Source organism: Nothobranchius furzeri, chromosome 11, assembly GCF_043380555.1.
Source record: "Nothobranchius furzeri strain GRZ-AD chromosome 11, NfurGRZ-RIMD1, whole genome shotgun sequence".
NCBI lineage: Eukaryota > Metazoa > Chordata > Actinopteri > Cyprinodontiformes > Nothobranchiidae > Nothobranchius > Nothobranchius furzeri.
The window spans coordinates 41,910,498-41,934,128 of record NC_091751.1 but is presented as its reverse complement, the minus strand read 5'-3'; the positions used below and the strand labels follow the sequence as shown (position 1 = coordinate 41,934,128).

General features: G+C 40.4%; 1 protein-coding gene across 2 annotated transcripts; it reads left to right on the top strand.

Moving 5' to 3' along the window:
* Positions 1 to 1,500: 1,500 nt before the first annotated feature.
* Positions 1,501 to 23,437, top strand: usp33 (ubiquitin specific peptidase 33). 2 transcript variants are annotated; one of them, XM_015956180.3, is made up of 24 exons: positions 1,501 to 1,640; positions 7,384 to 7,482; positions 7,814 to 7,867; positions 7,955 to 8,017; positions 10,306 to 10,455; positions 10,576 to 10,684; positions 11,432 to 11,501; positions 12,400 to 12,513; positions 12,621 to 12,699; positions 14,087 to 14,528; positions 14,601 to 14,741; positions 14,853 to 14,968; positions 15,150 to 15,322; positions 15,418 to 15,488; positions 15,575 to 15,608; positions 15,707 to 15,752; positions 15,862 to 16,042; positions 16,189 to 16,315; positions 16,453 to 16,622; positions 19,912 to 19,993; positions 20,078 to 20,186; positions 20,624 to 20,726; positions 21,256 to 21,324; positions 22,823 to 23,437. In XM_015956180.3, the coding sequence occupies exons 2-24, from the start codon at positions 7,399 to 7,401 to the stop codon at positions 22,978 to 22,980; spliced, it is 2,745 nt and encodes a 914-aa protein (XP_015811666.1). In that variant the 5' UTR covers positions 1,501 to 1,640; positions 7,384 to 7,398; the 3' UTR covers positions 22,981 to 23,437. The 2 variants fall into 2 exon arrangements, with proteins under 2 accessions (XP_015811666.1, XP_054602874.1); XM_054746899.2 differs by lacking the exon at positions 1,501 to 1,640 and adding an exon at positions 1,986 to 2,098.
* Positions 23,438 to 23,631: the final 194 nt, after the last annotated feature.

The window sequence follows — 23,631 nt, the reverse complement described above, 5'->3', positions numbered from 1 at the left end:
TTTTCTGACTCTTTTTGCTCACTACATATCAATGTTTCAAATAAAATGTTCCATTTAATCTAATTTACGTTATTGTTCATCACTAACTTTATGTCACATAAAGTTAGAAAATGGAACATTTTAATAAAAACCTATATTTAAAAACAATACCTCCACGGGGTGCTCAGAGGTGTGCAGAATAAATGTACAGTTTCTCCTTTTAAACCTTTATTTTAATATTTTATAATTTAAAAAGACACATAATCATATTTTTATTCTGTCAGCACGACACTGTGATATATTTTCATCTACCAGCCACTAGAGGGCACCGCCCAACAAGGCAAGGTTGGGACTGTGGCAGACTTGACAAGTCAAACAGTTGACTCTGAGCCCAGAAGATGTTCTAACTGTACGTACTGTTGTAAAATAAACCTATTATTAGAAATGAGTCCTTATCCTGTATGATTTGTCTCTGAACACGGTGCTGGAACATGACAGCAGTGAGCCAACATCCCAGTTGCTGGAAAATTCGTCCTGTTGTTGCAATACCACTTCTGAACACCAGAGTTCGCCAGATTATTCATATTCCATTGTCAACCTGATAACGAGCTGCGCCTTTCAGAGTCAGAGGACTCCAAGGGCTTTACCCTACAATGTACCATTCATCCATTCACACACACACACACACACACACACACACACACACACACACACACACACACACACACACACACACACACACACACACACACACGGGGGAACACTGACTAATGTAAATTAGACAGCAATTTGTGAAAGATATTTTAGATATTAATAACAGTTATTATCATGGTGTTTTCAAAAAATTTTTGTATGACTTTTATTTTTTGTTGTTAATGACAATGTTTTGTTTTCTTCTAATTTACTCTAGTTCACAAAATAAAAATAAAATCTGATTTTATATATTAAAGATTTTATAAGTCATGAAAATTTTTCTTTTCCCCACATATCTCTCGCTTTTAAATGTTAAAATGTCTCAGTTATACTTCTATCTTTTTAAATATTTCTATGACTAAAGCACATTTTAAGCATCATGTTTATGTTTGATCATGTATTTTATTTGGTTTCAATTCAATTCAAAAATACTTTATTAATCCCAGAGGGAAATTGATTGGTTGATTTGGATGTTATTTCCCTTTTTACGCTAGATCGCGCTTGGGTGGGTGTTCCCCATACATTGTGTATCAGCCAGGTGACTGATTTTGTATTTTAAAAATCTCTACTCTATCTTAACAAATTTAACTGCATTGTTACAACGTCAAAATCCAACCAATCTGCATGATGACTCAATATTTTGTTCAGTAAGATATTATTATTACATTTTATTTAAAAATATAATTTTTGATAATGCTGGGCTCCTTTGTCCTAAAGCTATACAAGTGCCATTTGATAATATTTATAACAATGTAAACAAAAACTTTGTACAGTAAAATGGGGAGGATTCATACATTTTAAACCGGAAAATGGGCGGGGCTAGTTGTAACGTTAGCAACCACGCTGAGTGACGGTAGCGTTGTCTTTACTGTGGAGGATTTTCTTCTGAAATGTCTCTAAAACCAATGTGAGATACGCCAGGAACAGTTGGATCTACGCGAGAAGCAGCGTGTCTTGTTAAGGAGCTGGTAAGGACCAAATCTGGGCTTTTTTTTTGGATGCTGCTGACTCCTGTGAGGTCCGATTGTCACTGATCATCAGTAGCTTTAGCTTGCTAACCAGTTAGCATGTTCGTAGTGAGATGACTATACGTTATAAACCATCGAACCGGAACATTTTCGGTGTGTGATTTAGCGTAATACACATATGTTTTGTTTTTAGTGGTTAGTGGTAAGGTTAAGTTGCAACACACTGAATTAAAACGGATAGTAGTTAGCTAACGCTAACAGCGAAAGATGGCCAGCCAGCCTGTGACGCCTCTACATATTTTGACAGCTCACTAGGCCGAAGCCACACACTTCTGCATTAACCACTGACTTTATCTGGGACAAAAGGACAACTCGCTTCCGCTTTGAAACCTACAGTAAAAAAAAAAATTAAGTGATTAAACGGACTTTTTCTGTCACTTTCTCTGATTGGGTTTCAGGTAATGACGCTAACATCACGTTTTCTGCACAATAGTTATTGCTAACCTGTTGTGGACTGGCTGTTTGCTAAGCTAATGATTACATGTTTTAACGGATCAACTTTGTGCCTTTAAGATATAATTAATTCATATTTTCTCTGTTGACAAAAATGTATTAATGCATGTTATTAAGAACAGGATTAGCTGTATATATGTGAAATTTGTCTGAAAGCCCCACCCTAGAGTACCACTCATTTGTACAGTTTTTAGCTGTAGATCATGTATTCAGAATACTACCAAAAAAAAAAAATATATATATATATAAATATTTTGTTTCTAATATCCATCCTTATTACTGTTAAGGTGCAAAGGTGGTGGCTGAACATTTTAGTAAAATATGGTCACTTTAGCAGATACATTTTTATGTTAGATACTGGACCATCATTGTTACTGAGGTAGCTCCATAAGGCAGAACTGCTTTTAAACAGAGACAGCTAATAAATCAGTTATCCAATAATTATCGGATGAGGAGAGGTGCAAAATTCTGATGATGCACAAATCTAGCCTGACCAGCCAACCCCATGCTTCCTAATGGGAAGCATAGTTCCCTGCGTAGACAGAGGACAAGTCTGGCAGGTCAGGCTAGCACGTCTGGCTTTGATTAGCATTCAAAGTAATCTTTATAACTTGGATATAATTTACCACAACTGTTAACAGTATGGACAGAAATATGTCTGATTATGGGAGCTATTAACTGAATTGTCGTCTACAATGTAATTCTGGCTAAGCATTGCTTTTTTAAAATACATCAAACAGTAAAAAATGTGAAAAACTGTTTTAATCTTTATTTATCTTGCTGTACTTAGAAAACATGTGGCATCCAAATTCCATTCTTAAATGCAATTAGTTAGAAAAGCTGTCAAATCAACATTAATTTAAACATTTTCTCTGTGTAAAAGTGACTAAAAGTAAAACAAAATCATTTTAGCTTGTCTGGAATCGGTAGGACTGAAGTAAATGAACTTGGTTACATCCCATCTACCACTGGTATTTAATATAATGTCACATGACTTATGGAGGCACGGAGTGTATTGTATTGGTTTGAATAGGTATTCCCTCTGCTGTGTCCTGCTGTGTACTTCTAGCTGTATTTACAGCTGCAGGAACATTGAATTTATTTTTCCTTGACCTCTTGATCCTTTTTTCTTCCAAAGTTCACCGCAATCACAGGAGAATGGTCCGATAACATCCAGCATATCTTAGTCATATCATATCACATTTTTTGTTTATTGTTTGTGTGAAAAGCAATTTCATGCAGTTTGTCTCCCAGTTAGGCATTAACTAGCAGTTGTGTGACACGTATCGTGATAATAACGTGACATAACAGAGGTGTTATGTTTGATTTGTTTTTGACATTTCATAGCTGTGAAGCTAACTGATATATAGGTTTTAGATCAGAAAAGAACCTTACTCGTTACATTTTAGAATTAAAGAAGCTTTTAAAATCAATTTTTTTCAGATTGCCATGTAGTGGATGGATGAGAATCTAAATCAACACGATGCAGCACTTCCTCCTACTAAACTATTAATAAACAGACCCTAAAAAGCTCCTGTCTTCTTTCATTCTTTGAGTTTATGTCCCGTTTCCCTGATAAATAATTTTAAAGATGCATAAAATCTTCATGTGTTGATGGCGGTGGGATTTTACTCCCTTGCCAAAAGGCCCATCAACAGAAAGTTCTAATGATTTCCGATCATCCCTCTGAACGCTTTCTTCTTTTCTTCTCTGCAAAATGAAGTAAAACAATGAGAGTTAATGCAAGTCTGCATCTTATGAAGCTGTTTACATTAGTTCTGACACTCAAAATGTATTTGGAGTTAAAACAACACAATTATAACATAACCTGCACAAAAACCAGAGTCAACAACAGCAATGAAATGATAAGAGCCTATAAGATGAAGCCTCAGAATAGAATCTTGTAAAATCATGGAGGAATAGAAAGCAGATTACGTATCTTATCAGTGGTTTGGTGCTGGCTGTGCAGCAGGATAAACCCGTTTTATTCCTTTCTGTCTTCCGTCATTTATCCAGCCTGCTGGATGTGGCCTTCCTGTTTAACCTCCACTTAGGAACTGGGTGTGAAATCAGATTCCTGGGTGACTTTCACATTCGGTGTGTTTGTTGTTTCTTCGTCATTCTTTCCCATAAACATTTAGTAGCTGTTGTGGCTGATAGTGATTGGGAACATGGGTGAAGATGTTTCTCCACCACAGCTTCATATTTTTACCAGAACAAAGGCTTTTATAGATGATGTTAAAGGGGACATATTATGCAAAGCTCACCTTTTGCATAATTTTGTGCTTCCAAGTGGGTCTCTAGTATACTGCCTCTGTAAACACTCCCAAAAAATCAGTGTACTCGTTTTCTGTCAGTGTTTGGTTTTAGGAATTATGTGCTTAAAATGAGCTGTTTCACGAAGTCCTCATTTGTGATGTCACAACTGGGGAAATTTGAATAGAAGCACCTCATGTGCAAGAGAGCTGGTGCTGGAGGAACAGCAGCTCTACTCTGAGCCCCTCCCAGATATCAGAGCTTCTCAGCTTATTGACCCGTTGCACGTGAAGTCACACTTCTAGCTAACACATAACTTTTGTAAACACTACTCTCTATGACCCCCACCAAGGTGTGCTAATATTCCCACAAGTGAACTGGGCTAGAACCAGTAGAAACCAGGCTAAACTGGCAAAAAAACAACCTCAAATTTTCCCTCTCCATTCAATTCTCCCATAATTCACTGTTGCCCCACCTAAGTGTGCTGCTTTTTCCGATAACTGAACTGGGATTGAACTAGTTGAAGTAACGCTAAACATCAATCAATCAATCAATCAATCAATCAATCAATCAATCAATCAATCAATCAATCAATCAATCAATCAATCAATCAAAGCTTTATTTATAAAGTGCCTTCCGCGACCCTGTCGGGAAGCCCATGGCGCTGAACACAGTACATGAGAAAAAAAGGTAAAAACATTAAAGTAGAAAACAAATGGGTAAAACAGAGATAAAGAGACCAATGAAAGCAGGGAATTAAAGTCAACATAAATGAAGGCCTAACTCATACACATTCAGGGAATGCCAAGCCAACATCACAAAAACAACCAGAAGACAATCTCAGGCACTACATTTCCCTTTGTTCAGCACTCAGTTTGCTCTCTGTTTATTAAGCTTGTGTCGTCCAATATGTTGGACCCTCGTGATCAGCTGACATAGGTGCAAAGGGTCATTAGGGAGCCTAAGTCTCCTCCCTTTCCGGTCGGTTCATGGGTCCCCGGAAGAATGAAAAAATGAATGCAAGTCAACGGGGTTAAAAGCTTGTAAAAGTTCGTTATTAGCATGACGACAAATTAGATATCAGCATGTCGCATATGTGATGTCATGAAACTCCTCTCCTCTAGTGTAGCTACTACTTACCACATGGCCAGATTTATGGTGGTTCTTTTCCTCCTGAAGAAAGGATTTTAGGTTTGCTAAACTTACAGCCATTTTCCCTCAGTTTTCTCCGTGTCTGGTTTGATGACGTCACTTTCGTGAAGCGCATTTGTAGTCCTGGACTTATTTTCACACAAAACCTAAAATAACATTTCCCCTCGTTCAAAAATAAACACGTTCTTGGCATAAAAATGCTTCTTTAAAATTCACAGACATCATATGTGAAACCCATGGTACATAACAAGCAGAATTAGAAAATAGCTTTTTTAGCCCCATCGACTTGCATTCATTTTTTCGTTCTTCCGGGGACCCACGGTCCGGATGTAGATGGGCGTGACTTAGGCTCCCTATTGACCCTTTGCACCGACGTCACCTAATCACATGGGTCCACCATGCTGGACGGCAAAAGCATGTAAACAGTGAGCGGCACGAGTACTAAACAAAGGGAAAAGTAGAGCCTGAAATTGTTTTTGCGATCAAAACAAAAACAAAACTCCTCCAGCATTCCTTCAACTAGTTTATGCCCAGTTCAGTTATCAGAAGTAGCGCATCTAGCGGGGGCTCATAGAGAGCTTACCAACGTTAACTCCTCCTCTGCGGCTGTTCACCGATGTAAACATGTTGCTGACTTTGCTTAAATTCACCCCTCTGGATTTATAACTTTATGTTGTAAACAGCGTTTCACTTCACACAAAAGCTGATTTTTAAAAAGTCTGGATCCCTACCAGCTTCTGTTGCTGGTGGTGTTACCGGGTTCAGCTGCTGCTTTCACACCAGAATGAGAAGATCTCTGAACGCCGACGCTCATATAAATAAATAACGTAATTTTAACACACGTAATTATACATCGGAGCTTTAATATTGTTAATAATTGTCTCGCTTTACACTACAGTGGATGGAGCGCGGTCTCCGTGGTGAAATACCCATCCATCAGGATTATCAATAACTTGTATAAACACATCACATTTATCCCTGTCCCTGTATTCCTCGTGAAATAGATGAACGTTAATCTTACCCGGTAAAAATGTGTTTGCTGTAAATTTGAGGGCTGCTAGTCTGCCTGATTGATCGCTGCAGTTCATCTCCGTCCTCTGTCTCCATCAAAGTTATTAAAAAAACAAAACGAGTTGAGCTTACATCCTTATCTGTTAGTGCAGCCAACCACGCAGCACGCTAAAACCATTTTACTGTCAAGTCAACTAAATAAAAGCGATAAAAGGCTACAAACTGGCTTGTTTTGACTACCTTCACTGGAGTTTCAACGGGTTTAAACAGTCTTTTTGCCGTCCATCATGGCAAAGGGGGCGGTCACATGAGTGGCGTGACGTCACGTGCAAAGGGTCAATAGCAGCCTGAGTGGGGGGATGGGCGTGGCCAGCTCCAGCTTGTTTTCTTAAAGAGACAAAAACCTGAAACGGCTCATTCTGGAAGGTACTAGAAATATCAAGAATCAAACTGCTGAAATCGTTTTATGTTGGAGGTAATTGGTGCAAAGGACTTAAACATAATCATGTTTTATATAGATCAAAGCAGTATTATAACGTAAGAAAAAAGTCACAATATGTTTAGCTGTAGCAGGAAGCTGGCATAACTGGTTCAGAGTTATTGACAGCTGGTTGATGATTTCTGGCTTGGCAAGCCAACAGCTTACTAATTTTGAGTATGTGTGGAAAACCCTGTCAGGTGTGAGGACTCTGGTGACAGTAACCTGACTATTGTCTTCAGTGTTCTATAAAGCAAAAAGCTCATTCTGAGTCCGGAAAGTTACTCAAACCCAAACTGGAGTTGTGTTCTCAGTGTTGCGTTTCTCACGTAGACTGGTCGGTGAGCGATGTCGCCGACATCCAGCTGTGACTGCCCCCACCTGGACTGTGTGGGGGAGATCACCAAGGAGGAACTAATTCAGAAGTCTCATGTAAGTGACCCTGCTGAAATTTACCAACTCACTTTAAGGTAAACCTTAATGCGATTCCTAGAAGGTAATCTAGTAAGTAGTGGATTCAACTCAATTAAAGATGGCCGCCATGGTCCTCAGGCCTCAGAAAATAAAAACTGTAAACTGAAGAAGAAGAAGAAAATATCATTTTTATATATATGTGGTGATAGTAACTGATTGTTCATAGATCTTTTAAAACCTTTCCAAATTCAGATTTTAGTTTAAAACTGATGTGATTTGTTTACTTTGAGGAATTAATTTGTTTTTACTGCATTTTCACAATTTCCTATTAACCTTCACATCTCATCAGGGTCAGTGTCAAGACTGCAAAGTCAGAGGACCGAATCTGTGGGCGTGTTTGGAGGTAAGACAATGATTCCCAGGGAATGCGTCGAGCCGATCCTTTCCTCTTAAACATCATGGTGCCTTCATCTTCTGATTCCCTCTCCAGGATGGCTGTGCCTACGTGGGCTGTGGGGAATCTCACGCCGACCACAGCACGGTGCACTCGCAGGTGAGACGCTGAGAGCCGTCAAAGTGCAATCCCAACGAGGAAGTGGTTGTGATAAGAGTGGAAAAAGGGAATGACGCCTTGAGCTGGAAATAGATGAAAAGATTGAAGCGCAGACAGAAATCCCACATTAGAGTCCCGAGAGCCAGAGAACTACCTCCCCAACTTTCGTACCGCGTTTATTTTTAATGTTTTTCCTCTGTGATCTCAGAGCCCGCACATGGATCTTTAAGCTTTTTGAAGTGCACATGTTTATAAAAAAGAGAAACCGTCTATGCTGAGTTTCTGTGCCTACATCCACACATGCGGTTCAGTTTCAGCAGCAGATCATCCATTATTAATCGCCGGTCCTTCGGGAAGTGGGGGAAGATTCACTATGGTTACAGTATCTGCTCCTAGTCAGCCTCTTGTCTTCTTTTTGTGGACTAATGCTTTTCCCTCAGTGCGCTAAAGCCAAACGGGGTTAGGAGGGAAGACAGATCAAAAGGCAAACTGCCGAGTAGCATTCCCATCAGCAATCCAGGTGCTAGCTTACTTAGAAACTGCTTTTAGCCTGTTTTTATTTGAAGGTTTCTTCAAATGTAGGAGTGGTGCCCGTGCCTAATTAGTGCTGTGGAAGGTCCCGAGGGAAGGAAACATTTGAATCAGATTTTCTTCGTCATGAAGAAACTGGGTCACATACTGTAACAGCGAGAGTGAATTCTGAGATTTTAGGTGTGCTTAAATCAGCTGATTTTAGATGCAGGAGCTCTACTGCTGGTTTATTAAAAAGATGCATGGTTAGGATCAGGAAATGAAAACAAAGAGCTTGTTTTCATTCATTCATGATGAAGCGGGCCTACCTTTAAGACGATAAAGCTGTTGGAATAATCAGACAGGTTTGACCTAGTTTTCCCTTCTTGTGTCGGTCAAGAAGTCAGTCTGACGGTGGCAGAGGAGAAAAGTGTCCGCCCCATATTTGGAAGATTGCAGGTTCGAGTCCCGCTAAGTCTGATGCAGTCGTTGTGTCCTTGAGCAAGACACCTACCCAACCTCGCCTGCTGGTGGTGGTTGAAGGGACGTGGCGCCAGTGTACGGCAGCCGCTCGCTTCCGTTAGTACGCCCCAGGGCAGCTGTGGCTACATTGTAGCTAATCACCACCAGTGTGTGTATGCACCAGGCTTATTGTGTTGTAAGGTGCCTTGGGGTGGTGGGGGTGGTGGTGTGAAACCCTATCAGATACATGCTATTTATCATTAACGAGTATGGATGGGTCAGGGTTAGGCTTGAAGGTAATGTTGAAAGTCCCATGTGGAGATCGATCTGTTTATCGGTGCTCTGCTACTTTTATGCTGTGAATGATTTAAAGAAAGGGGAGTTTGGGGTCGTTCTCCATCTGGTGTGAGACTTTTGCCAAATCTGTCCTGCCTGTGTGAAGGCTAAGGGACTAATGCGTGACTGATGAGTAATGCAGAATTGGCTGTTGCTTACTTTCAGTCTCTCGTGAACCTGTTAGACTGCTGGAGTTTGTCAGAGTAGCAGCGGGTCATCAGAACATCAGCCATGTTGGCTTTAACTGCACCAATCTGCCCTCCCCCACTTTTAAAAGGGGCTCTGTGGTGGTAAATTTATTCTTCTTCTCATAAAAATTACATATTTCCTTGGATTTAATTCAATGAAAGATCAACATTTGAATTCTTGGTACTTACTCTACTGATGTATCGTGTAAGAAAATGGTTAAGCATTAATTGTGTACAAAGGAAATCTTTTCTGGTCTTGTTACATAAGAACAGAAACATCTGACTGACCATTGGTTGGGGTTCAGGACCACACATTAGCTTGTAAAACACCAGGGGAGAGAGAAAATAATCGCCAGTTGTACATTTTAGCCATAAAGATATAATTTATTCATTTAGGAACTCTACCTGCTGGTGATGTCACTCAAAGCACTTCGAGTCTCTAGAGACAGGAAGTAGTTCTCTGACCGGAGCTATAGTCATGATTAGCCAGATCGCTAACAAGCTAGTGGCTATTTTACAGCATTTAAAATTACTCTCGCTAAAAGTCATCCTGATGCATTTTAAATACTTAGAAATGCCAAAAACACCAGAATTGCTGCACTAAAACTGGACCCTTTAGTTATGTGTGTTTCATTGAACCTGTTATTTTATTGTGGGTCACATTATCAGATTATTTATGTTCTGCAGCCTTTGTGTCGCAGCACAAACAGCTCACCACTGCCTACAGCATGTAAGATACTGACTACTCACATTTATTCAGTCTGTTAAAACGTTATTCTGTTTTGTGTGCAGGAGACGAGCCACAACCTCACAGTGAATCTGACCACACTCCGAGTGTGGTGCTACGCTTGCAACAAGGAAGTCTTCTTGGAGCGGAAACTGGGCCCTCACTCCCCCCACAGCAACGTTAAACCCCTCCCTTTACCTCAAAACGCCGCTCAGGTGAGACACCTTTGTTCCTGTACTCTCACATTGTGACATGTGTCGCCGCAGAGTTATGTGATCGCAGTGTCTTAAGGATGTATGATTAATTTATGTATGAACTTTTATGTGTTGCTTTAGGATTTCAGCTGGGCCCCCGGGAGCCCGACTTCCCTCAGAGTGCCCTCTAACGGAGGTTATGAAGACCTGGACATGGAGACAGAGGAGGAGGACGACTTGCAGGCCAAAGGCAAGCTTTCACGGGGTGTTGGTGACTTCTTTTGTGTTTGATGATGCATTTCATGTATTTATTGCAGCCCAGTAGCAGACATGTTTAATAAATGTTGCATGAATGAATGTGTACAAATAGAATAAAACACAGATAGGTGTCAAAATGTAAATTAACCCTTTCCTACTATTTTAACCATTTGATCAAAGAAGGGCAGCTGATGAGAGCGTTGCTTCATCTTGCCTCAAGTCTTCTGCTAACAGCTCGAAAAGCAACTCAGAAGAAAATCAAATGTGTCTCCTGATGGTTTACTCGCCTGTGAAGTTGACCTGTGCAGCGCTGGAGGCGTCTGCTCGCCAACCCCAGATTAAAACCGTTGCTTTACCTGATGCCCTGCTTGCATCAGGTTCCTCTGCAGGAGCAGAACGGCCTCCGATGCACACAGGCTCCACCTCAAACCCGTCAGACGAGCCTTTCTTTTTCACCGGTTGCATCATTTTAGGGTTAATCCAATGTGCAAAATGTTTTCTCCAAATTGTGAGATCATCCTTCTCCGGAAGGATGCACAACTTTAAAAAATGTCTTTGACACTCTGACACAGAAACATTTGCATCCAAGTCACGAAGAATCCACCGAACAAACAGCTGATCTGAAAATCAAACAAGTTTTTTCCTGCAGCTGCTGGAAGTTTAAGTCCCAGAAACGGAAACATACTTTCTGATGACATAAGAATCGGTTTAATTGATAACTGTGCTCCACCTTTTCCAGGGCTGACGGGGCTGAAGAACATCGGCAACACCTGCTACATGAACGCCGCCCTCCAAGCTCTTTCCAACTGGTGAGGGACCCCCCCCCCCCCATCTAGCAAAACTCCTCTTATTACATACATAAAACTGCTCTCCTGCTGTTTCTTTTATCCCACTGCTCGACTCTTTGCTGTTTTACTCACCGACTGCCTGATTCTTGCAGACTGGTAGAAATAACCGTGGCTCCGTTCATTTGGGAGATTGATAGCTGAGCGAGAATTGGTGCAGTGCACCATTTGAGAAGCCAGAAATGGCCTTTAGTAGTTCCCCGTTGGGTTCTTCTGTTACAGTCAACACCTGTTCTTTCCCCTTTCTGCTCCGACATGTCTTTATTTTTCTAACATCTCCTTTCAGTTGATCTTTCCTCAGATCTGAAAGCACTTTTAGTCCAGTACTGTAGTCGCAATCCAATTTGAGTTCACTAGATGTTATTTAAATTGGACGTCTTCATCAGATTACACACCATTCTGTTTACTTCACCTACTCCTGGTTTTCTGCTGCTGGATTTCATAGCAGATGAATCAGAATCCCAAAATAGAAGAATCTGAGTCACGCAGCTGCAGGAGGAGGCAGGTTTAGGGAAACGTTGGCGTTATGGCTGTTTGTGTGAGCGCCGCTCCTCTTGGTGATTTACACTCAGCCTGCTTTTTCATGGAAACACAAATGAGGAAAAGAAAGATTTAGTCAAATTAATAATAAAGAAAAAGAGGTGGTTTTATGAATGATCACTAAACCTAAACCTCTTTTCATTTTCAACAGTTCCCTTTTTCCTATTTGTGTGACAGCAAACCTTCTGCTGATATCAGACTTAAATTATAAAAAATATTGCATCGAATTGCAATTCTAACCATGCATCATCTTTACCAATTAATTTCATGCATTTCTTCAAAGTTTGCAAACACACACATGAATTTGCTCTTCTCCCTGCAGCCCACCCTTGACACAGTTCTTCATCGACTGCAGCAGCCTGGTGAGAACAGACAAGAAGCCCGCTCTTTGCAAAAGCTACCAGAAGCTGGTCTCTGAGCTGTGGCACAAAAACAGGTAGACTCGGCACTTCTCCATTATCCTACATCTAGATGTCGCTCTGTCCACATATGATGATCACAGATTCTCTTTTGTTGACGTATTTTTAAAATTTCATGTTGCAGACTTTCTTACGTGGTTCCAACCAACTTGTTCCAGGGGATCAAAGCCATAAACCCCATGTTCAGAGGTTATTCTCAGCAGGTGAGTCTGTTCAGGAAGTCTGCAACTTAACTTTTATTATACAAAGAAAGCATTAGTTCAACGTTTTCTCTCTCGCTCTCTCTCTCTAAAGCCATTTTCAGCAGCATGCTGATCTTTTTTGACCTTTCTTTTTTAATTTAAAGTTTCTATAAATGAGTTAAATGATGAGTGTTTGGATTAAAGTGGTACCTCTTTGAAAAACCATTTTTAAGTATTATTTCTGATTATAATCAGTCACTCTGACATGCAGGCTGAACATGAAAATAGTCTCCTACACCTATCTGCTGCATTAGCTGCTGATAGAAAATAGACGGTGAAATGCTAGGATTAGAAAATCCTGACAGATCTACGTCACACTGTCTCTTTGCGTTCATGAACTCACCCATATTGACTCACGACAGGGAAGGCTGTTGTTGGTGTAGCATCCAGGTAATGGAAGAGAACATCTTGGCTGGTAGAAGCTAGCCATTAGCATTAGCAACTCCACCGCACAGCAGAAGTCCTCCAGGCTTGTGTTGTTAGTGGAGATTAAACAACTACGTTGCAAGTCAGTGGTAGAGTTATGTTGCTGTTATCCAATCAGAGACGAGATGCCCAAATATCAGGAAATAAGAGTCCAAATCCTTCCGTCTGAAGCTCAACTCTGATCTGCCTGTCTTCTAGTTCCTGCAGACGTATTAAAAATATGAGTAAAGTACCACCTTAATGAGAGTATGTGTAAATGTGTGTGTTTATCTGTGTATAGGTGATTAAGTCACGTCAGATCAGTTTTATAGCGTCAGAACTACATTAGTTTCACCTGAATCCCTCTAAAATAAGAAAAAAATATCCTTTTTCCAGTTTTTAATCCCTAAACTTTTACTTTTATGCTCATAAATCCTTTACTTATGTTCAAACAGGTACTTAATTTGATCCAATGTGCAAAGTTTTAAACATAAATGATGTAAAAAGACTTTTTATAAAGTAAAACACTCCTTGTCTTTGTGCAGTGTGTACAAGTATAATCTCTAAGTCTGAAAGGTAGAATGATCCCAGCGGCTCACCAGAGTTTATGTAGAGGAGTTAGGTGAGGAATATTCATTTGTCACACCACGCTGGGCTGCACAGCCTTGAATTTAGCATCACTATGAATTAAGATAACGTTCCGGCTCCAGGGAGAGGAGAGTTAATTTGGCTTGAAGGAGGAGATTGGATTTCTGAGGTTTGTTAAGTTTAATTACACTTTGATGAGTGCCGACTTTCAGAGTTTGTGATCCAGCATTAGCATGAGCAGGGAGGAGAAGAGGTTGTTTGTAATTTGGGAAAAAAGATTCATGACTGATCAACATAAAAGAAACAAATTATATTAGACCTTGGTTTTGTCTTGTTATCCCAACCGGAACATCAGGACTCCCAGGAATTCCTGCGCTGCTTAATGGATCAGCTTCACGAGGAGCTGAAGGAGCCAGCACTGGAGTCTTACGACCAGTCCAGCGGCGTCGCCATGGACAGCTGTCCTGAGGACGACAACCGCAGCCAGTCAGACAACGACTTCCAGTCCTGTGAGTCCTGCGGCAGCAGCGAGAGGACGGATAACGAGCTGCAGTCCACTGTGCTGATGGACAACACCAACGAGGCGGAGATGCTGATTCCTGATCCAGACGAGATCCAGGCCAACAGGGAGTGGCAGAAGGAGAAAAACATGATAAATGACCTCTACCGCTCTGGGGTTAACGGGATCATGGGAGGAAGCACCGGGGCGGACATTGACAAGGACGTGGACACCACTGCTGAGACCACACCCATTATTAGCAGCCAAGGAGCCATCAAGGTTCAAGGTCGAACTTCAGGTAAACAAACCCAAACGACATTTGATTTTTACCATCACATAAAAAACTAAATATGAATTATCTCTCTACCAGATTGCTTCTCAGATATTCAAATGTCAAACGTCACAAGACCACAAAGTCCCGTCCCTATGGAGGGACACATTCCCAAAATGTCCAGCAGCCCTCCAAAAGCTGCCTGTGGCTGGCCAAGCCGCAACCCGGCACACAAGAAAGGTAGGAGAGCCCTGGTTGGTCAGGAGGTCTGGAGAGAATGTAAATCTGTGCTTGACAAATTCAGCTGAACAGCAGGATTCTGCCCCTCTGTCCTCCATCACCCCCACCCAGGTGTTGCCACATTCTCCCCTCCAAAGAACAAGCATCAGAAACGATACCGAAGCATCATTTCAGATGTGTTTGATGGGACCATCGTCAGCTCTGTCCAGTGTCTCACCTGCGATCGGGTGAGTGTGGCTCCTCAGATAACACCTCATCTAGTTATTATTGATACGAACGATATACTCCTACATTCTGTTAATGTGTCTGAAGGACTACAATCTTGTTGTTTCTGCTGAACACTGTAAACAAAACCGAGATCGTTCCGGCAGCTGAAGCTTTACTGTTTGTTCCGTCTGCGGCTGTCAGGTGTCCGTGACCCTGGAGAACTTCCAGGATATCTCGTTACCCATTCCAGGAAAGGAAGACCTGGCCAAACTCCACTCATCCACCCACCAGACCTCTCTGGTGAAAGCCGGCTCCTGTGGAGACGCTTATGCGCCTCAAGGGTGGATCGCGTTAGTGATGGAGTACATCAAAAGGTGTGTGTGAAGTGTGTGCACTGGTGTTGTCGACATCAGATAATGGGTTGTTTATTATGTTTGTGTGAAATTCTCATCCCTTGTTTGTTTTCCAGCTGGTTCTGGGGTCCGGTGGTTACTCTACAAGACTGTCTTGCAGCCTTTTTTGCCAGAGATGAACTAAAAGGTGGAGGAATGAGCTGAAAACATGTCTCCATAACAAGAATGTCTAAATTAATGCCTATGTTGTGTATTTCTTCTTGTTTTCCCCAGGAGATAATATGTATAGCTGTGAAAAATGTAAAAAGTGAGTTTTTTGTATTTTATTTGCTAAATTCTGACCTAAAACCCCCCAATTATTTCACTAGAACCTTAAAATGATCAACATTCTCATTCTCCTCTTAGGTTACGAAATGGAGTCAAATTTTGTAAGATGCAGAATTTGCCAGAGGTACAAATAACCCCCCCCCCCCCCCACACACACACACACAAACACACACATCCTCCTCAGCGATGATTTGTTTTCCCCTAAACTGACTCGAGAATGCTCTCTGCTCCAGATCCTGTGTGTTCACTTGAAACGCTTTAGACACGAACTGATGTTCTCCACCAAGATCGGCACACATGTCTCATTCCCGCTCGAGGGCCTCGACCTGCAGCCTTTCCTGGCCAAGGACAGCTCCGCCCAGACCACCAACTATGACCTGCTGTCCGTCATCTGTCACCACGGCACTGCCAGCAGTGAGTGGGCAGTCACGGGACTGGGGCAGCTGCCATCTCTTGGCGCACATGGGCACCCTACATTATTGAGCCTGTGTACAAAATTCACATGCGCTAGTTAGATTTGTGAATGCTGCTCTCACATCCATCCATCCATCTGATACCAGGTGGCCACTACATCGCGTACTGCAGGAACGATGTGAACAAGCTGTGGTATGAATTTGATGACCAAAGTGTGACCGAGGTGTCCGAGTCCTGCGTCCAGAACGCTGAAGCCTATGTGCTCTTTTACAAGTAAGTCAGCCCACGAGTGCTTTAACTTCACGCCCCTCTGTTGTCAACAACAGCTCGGTGATCTGTTTGGTTTTTTAAAATTCTGAGCGCTGCTTTGATGTTGCATCTGATTAACACACGTTCTGTTTGTGTCGCAGAAAGAGCAGCGAGGACGCGGTGAAAGAACGTAGGAGGGTGTCGGGATTATTCAACACGATGGAGCCCAGCCTTCTGCAGTTCTACGTCTCCCGCCAGTGGCTCAACAAGTTCAAGACATTCGCAGAGCCGGGGCCCATCTCCAATAAGGACTTCCTGTGTGTGCATGGAGGTACGTCATTACTTCATTGAAAACTACTACCCTTTAAAGGAGTCCTAGAATTTAACACCACATTTACCTTGTTGTTGAATATAGGCAACTTGGGTTGTCAAATGTACTAAAAAGTCTGTGCCGATGCAAATTTGTAATGTTGTAATGGCTGCAAATATATGGTTAGTTCTGAAAAAGCTGGCTTAGCACATGTTGGAATAGACACACACACCTCTAAATTTGCTTGGCCCAACCTATTTCGATGTCAGGAATATATAAATGTTGGTAGCGGTAATGCTAACTGCATAATGGTAGAGGTGTGAATCTTCACTTGTCTCCCGATTCGATTCAATTACGATTATTGGGTCAACGATTCAATTCGATTCAATATCCCGATAATAATATTTAAGATGTGTGTTTTATTCTAGCTGACAATGACAACAGCAGAAGGCTGTGGGCTGGATTAGGATTAAATTACTCAGTTGATGGATCTCTTTCACTAACTAGCTAACTACAAACCATTCCACTAACCTGTCCTGTGGGACCCTCACCATGTAACCCTCATGTCCATGCTGTCTCTGGAGGAGCAGATAGGAAACAAGATCTCCTGTAACTTAAAATGAACCAAAGCTTCCTCCCAATTTCTCTTTAAGTTGAACTTAACATCAGTTTATCATCATGAAAGAAAAGAATAAAGTGGAACAAAAGCTTCTATCTTCTATTTCTCTCTCCTTTTAAATTCTTCGTGTCCCTAAATTAATGAGACAGATGATTACGCTGCTGCCGCCGTCACTGACCCCGCTCCCTCCCCAAGACCGGACCTCCCAACATCACAACACTCGGTCTAACTGAGCGCTTCGAGGAGAAATAATTAAATTAGGGCTGGGCGATATGGACTCAAATCTATACTGCGATATATTCTGAAGCATGTGCGGTAACGATATATATTGCGATATATTTTTTCCTCTGTTTATATATGTCAAAATGAGATGCTTTTAAATATCCTCATGTGGCAAATATATGCCACTTGAGGCATATAGGCCTCCTCCTCCACCCCCTCCATGCTTGCAGTCACTGCCATTCTGTTGTCCCAATGTCAGCAGGGTGCACATCTTATTGGCGTCATGTGATATCGCGGTATTGCGATATAGCCAAAAACTCTATCATTACCCAATTTTATATTGTTTAAATTAAATTATGAAAATAATAATGCATGTTTGGAGGAGCGTCCTCCGATCCTCTCTCTTGTGTGAGAAGACAATGTCTCTCTCTATCCCTCTCTCACTCTCAGTTGCTGTGCGAGCGAGCGGAGCGTGCTGTGTGCCAATCCGCTCAATTAACATAATTCGTGGCCCAAATCCAACTGAACCGGTCAGGCTGATTCGGTTCCAGTTCGGTCTCAGGTTACAACTCCAACGCTCAGCCCTGCAGTACCACATAAAGGCAGAACAATACTTGGCAAATGTGGAGGACACTCACTCTGACAGATTTGGATGCTGCGCTGGTGCCGCTGTTAAAAAAACAAAAGTACATTTCACTATAATCGAATATGGTGTACTCTTCTACGATGCAGAATCATTTATGTCCGCATCTCGATGCATCGATTATTTGATTATTTTCCTCAGCTCTACATAATGGTAGCTAGTGCTAATACTTCTACCAATGCTAGCCTAAGCTATTGCTAACATCCTTGCAGGACGAGAGGAAAACAACAAAGAATGTTGGTGGAAACACGTAACGTTCCAGGATGTTCTGATATCTAGACCTTGAGTGAATGCCAGATGGATCCATTGGCTTACCTATGGAGTTAAACGGATACCATACACGTTCCTAGATTCAGGCAGCATCAAAAAGCCATCTGGGTAAACTGGCCAATTAGCACGCAGCTCATTTAATTTTCATGTCTTGGCTGAGTGGGTGGAGAAAACTAGCATTTCTGTTGCAAGGCTTCATTATGGGGTTGTGTTTGGCCATTTATCAGGACTCCTGGGCCATTTAGAGCCTCAACAAAGCTTTGTGTGTTATACAAAAACTCACAGAGCCACTATGATGACTACTGCAGATTATTATAATTGTTTTTGTGTTGAATTTAAGTGCTTCTTAATCACATGGTTGATTTACTTGTCACAATTCTTTCTTTTTCTTTGCAACACTGCTGCAGTGAGTCTTTAATGTCCCATGAATTCTGGGTTTTAATTAGAGTTAGCCTTTTAAATCAAATGCAAAATAAAACATTAAACACGGAGAGAGTTTTACGTCTGAGGAAGCCACCGCTCCAACCATCACCAGTTTTACTGTTAACTAAATAATTCATTATAAATGTACTGTTGCATTAAGTCTAATTGTCCTTATAATTAGCTGATTATTATCTCTTGCTTCCAAAAGGCAGGTGATAATGTAGTTTGGTGGCAAAATATCTCAAAAATATAAGTAACAGGTTTTAATGAAACTTTCACAATTTAATTAAATTTAATTATTGAAAGAACATCTAAACTTTTGCAGGTAAAGCCATTAGAGTTCATCATCACAGCTAATCGGTATTGGCTGACAACCAAAATGGGTACAGCTAAGTTAGCGTTACAGAAATGAAGCTACCATTTGATGCGGGTCTACGGAAGCATAAAGTTGCACGCAACCCACGCAAAATAAAAGTGGAGTGATATTGTGTTATTAAATCATTAATTTATTGTTTGAAAATTATAATTTTCACATTCTTACAATATCTTATCACGTTTGTACAGTATATTATCATGTTCTTACAATAACATTTTCTTGTTTGTACAATATAAATATCATGTTGGTAAAACGTAATATTTATTTTGTAAGAATGTGAACATTTTATTGTAAGAACATGTTAGTATTTTGTAAGAAGGTGATATTTATATTGTACAAATGTGAAAGTTGGAACCACAAAGTTATGATGTGACATCGCTCTAACTTTATTTTGCATGGGTGGAAGCTCTACGCGTCCGTAGTTATTAGCTCAGAGTCATTAAAAACACAAACAACAGCAAAAGACGCATTGTTAAGTGAGATTATTCAAAATGTAATGAGAAATTATTTAAACTACAGACTTTTAATTAATATTTAATATCTGGGGAGGATTAGAGGAGATAAAAGGGAAAAATTATTCAGAAACTTTTGGGTTTTGAACCTCTTTAGTTTGAGTTTAAAAAGGAAATATGTCTCAGGAAAGATTTTAAACAACCTCATAACTAAACATCCTTCTAGCTGTAAAGACGTGCTTTTGAGATTAAACGTAGTGTCTTTTTTATGTGTTCTTATTTTATGTGGGATATTGCTTGACCAGGTGTGCCGCCCAACAAAGCCAAGTACATCGATGACCTGGTGGTGATGCTGCCACAGAAGGTGTGGGATCACCTTTACAGCAGGTATGGTGTCTCACTGGTTGAACATTATTTGTTTATGTAAACTTCCATGTTCTTTTTTTAAAAAACTGATGTGTTTGTCCGAAGGTACGGCGGGGGACCAGCGGTCAACCACTTGTACGTTTGCCACACATGCCAGATCGAGATCGAAAAGCTGGAAAAGCGGCGCAAATCAGAGCTGGATATGTTTGTCAGGGTGAGCGTCGTTCTTCCGATCACCTGAAGGAAGCTCCTTCTGAATAACCAGTGTGAATGGCTTTGTGTGACGCCAGGACTAATGAGTGTATTCAGACGGGCAGTGTGTGTCGGCGCCCCTCACCGTGGGCCAGATCAAAGCCCCGACATGAGTGGACGGAGACAGGCGCAGCTGTTTGGTGTGCCCACTCACACGATGGCTGCTGAGAGGAGAGATAGATGTTTTGTGTCTGAATAAAAGAAGAAGCCTCAAAGCCGAGACTTCTGCAGCGTGTTGTTAAGAGTGTCCTCTAATTGGAAAAGAAAACCACTGGAAGGAATTAATTAGTTTTTTTTTTTTTACTCTTCTCCTCTCAATCCTGTTATCCTCACCTAACCCCCCACCCTTGCTGTGTGTCTCTATCACTCACTCCTCCCCCACTTCCTCCCTCTCTGTAGCTGAACAAGGCGTTCCAGGAGGAGGAGTCTCCGGTGGTCATATACTGCATCAGCATGCAGTGGTTTCGTGAGTGGGAGGGCTTTGTCAAAGGAAAAGACAATGGTAAATAGAGTCAAGTTGCACCCCATTCCATCCTCTGTCTGAATGTGTGCTTAAACAAATTCTCCATGTGCCTCGTAATGAGTTAAATATTATGAGATTGATCTGTCTTCTACAGCTGATTAATCATATTTTTGGGGAAGAATATATTTTTTTGTAGAAAGCTGTCTGGTTTGCATAGGTTACTAATTAAAACAAACTCAGGAGTCCCACCTTTGTTTTTTCTGTTATCTCTCAAAGGGTTTCTAGTCCTGTGAGTCGGGTTTCTCTCCTCCAAGTGTCAGAATAGATTTCCCTCCGTTGGCTTCCCTCTCTTTGTGTTGTCACATCCCTTTATAACAGCTGGAATGTCTGCAAACACCTTTCCTCTCCTCTGATGTTCGCTTTCTCTCCGTAGCATGAATAGCTTTTTATAGTAGGACAGAAACACTTGACTTTCTAACACGGTTCCTCTCCGAGTCATTTAGGATTAAAAGAGATCAAGCTGCTGCTGTTTATGACTAGAAGACTAATCATTGGTTTTCCTTTTAAGATCCAGCAGGACCTATTGACAATTCCAAGATTACCGTGAACAAGAACGGCCATTGTGTGCTCAAACAAAGTATGTGTTTTATATTTTCATGCTACATAAAAAAATATACATGTGATTTTTCTCTTGGGAATTTGGGTTGAGCTGAATTTTTTGTAACATTTTACAAGGGTCCCTTTATTAATGTTACTTAGTGCATTATTAAGCATTAATAAACAAAGGGTCGCTGTATTAATGTTACATAGTGCATTATTAAACAATGGGTCCCTTTATTAAAGTTACTTAGTGCATTATTGAGCATTAATAAACAAAGGGTCCCTTTATTAATGTTACGTAGTGCATTATTAAGCATTAATAAATAAAGGGTCCCTTTATAATTGTTACATAGTGTATTATTAAGCATTAATGAACAAAGGGTTGCATTATTAATGTTACGTAGTGCATTATTAAGCATTAATAAATAAAGGGTCCCTTTATAATTGTTACGTAGTGTATTATTAAAAGCATTAATGAACAAAGGGTCGCTGTATTAATGTTACATAGTGCATTATTAAACAATGGGTCCCTTTATTAAAGTTACTTAGTGCATTATTGAGCATTAATAAACAAAGGGTCCCTTTATTAATGTTACGTAGTGCATTATTAAGCATTAATAAATAAAGGGTCCCTTTATAATTGTTACATAGTGTATTATTAAGCATTAATGAACAAAGGGTTGCATTATTAATGTTACGTAGTGCATTATTAAGCATTAATAAATAAAGGGTCCCTTTATAATTGTTACGTAGTGTATTATTAAAAGCATTAATGAACAAAGGGTTGCATTATTAATGTTACGTAGTGCATTATTAAGCATTAATAAATAAAGGGTCCCTTTATAATTGTTACGTAGTGTATTATTAAGCATTAATGAACAAAGGGTTGCATTATTAATGTTACGTAGTGCATTGAGCATTAATAAACGAAGGGTCCCTTCATTAAAGTTAGTGCATTATAGAGCATTAATAAACAAATGGTTGCATTATTAATGTTACGTAGTGCATTAAGCATAAATAAACAAAGGGTCCTTTTATTAATGTTACGTAGTGCTTTATTAAACAAAGGGTCCCTTTAATAAAGTTACTAAGTGCATTATTAAGCATTAATAAACAAAGGGTCCCTTTTATTAATGTTACGTAGTGCATTATTAAGCATTAATAAACAAATGGTCCCTTTATTGATGTTACGTAATGCATTATTAAGCATTAATAAACAAAGGGTCCCTTTATTAATGTTACGTAGTGCATTATTGAGCATTAATAAACAAAGGGTCCCAGTAATAAAGTTAGTTTATTATTGAGCATTCATAAAAAAGGGTCCCTTTATTAATGTTACTTAGTGCATTATTACACATTAGTAAACAAAGGGTCACTTTATTAAAGTTACTTAGTCTATTATTGAGCATGAATAAACAAAGGGTCCCTTTATTAATGTTACTTAGTGCATTATTAAGCATTAATAAACAAAGGATCCCTTTATTAATGCAACCTAGTGAATTATTTAGTGAAGTATTTGCATTGTCTGACTGCAGGTGCAGACTCTGGACAGATCTCTGAAGAAACGTGGACCTTTCTCCACTCCATCTATGGCGGCGGTCCGCTGGTGACAGTTCGGCCAAACGTCAGCCACCAGGAAGTAGAACTGTCGCAATCGGAGGAGAAAATCGAGGTGGAGACGCGTTCTGTTTAATAAAGCACTTGACAGCAAACAACGGAGTATATCTAAGAAATATTTAAAAGAAAACTCCTTTTCTTTTTTGCACTTGATTTTTTTGATTTCACAAGCATTCAAAGGACCACCTCTTTGACTTCTCTGTGACAGCTGTGTCTGAAAAGGTTTGTCACGTTGTAAAAATCTGTAAAAAGAGCTCTTAAATTTCTACTAGCACTGAGTTCACAGAAGCAAGCGTTGAAATTTTGTGCAGCTAGAAAAAAAATGAATGCCATATATTTTTTCTTTTTCTTGACCAAACAAGCACATATTGTATGTCCAGTTGTGGGTGATGTATCAAAGAATCACTAAATACCCTGCTGTGTATGATCACATATTGTTTTCCCCCCTTGTGAGAGAATATTGTCCACTGAATGGTAGTGAGAGCAAAAATGTGACACTAAAAAGGGATGAACATTAAAAGCTTATGAAGGGACTGATTGCTGAGTAGTCTCAGGAATGACTTTTGTGTTTTTGCACTGTTCAGTAGACAAATTAGCATGCACCGAGCAGATGTCTAGTTTGTATTTGAATGTATCAGTGGGGTCAGGATTTAGCACTTGATTATTTATCTCGAAAGAGTCACCTATTAAGATGTCAACAGATTTTTGTTTGTAAGAATATTTGGCA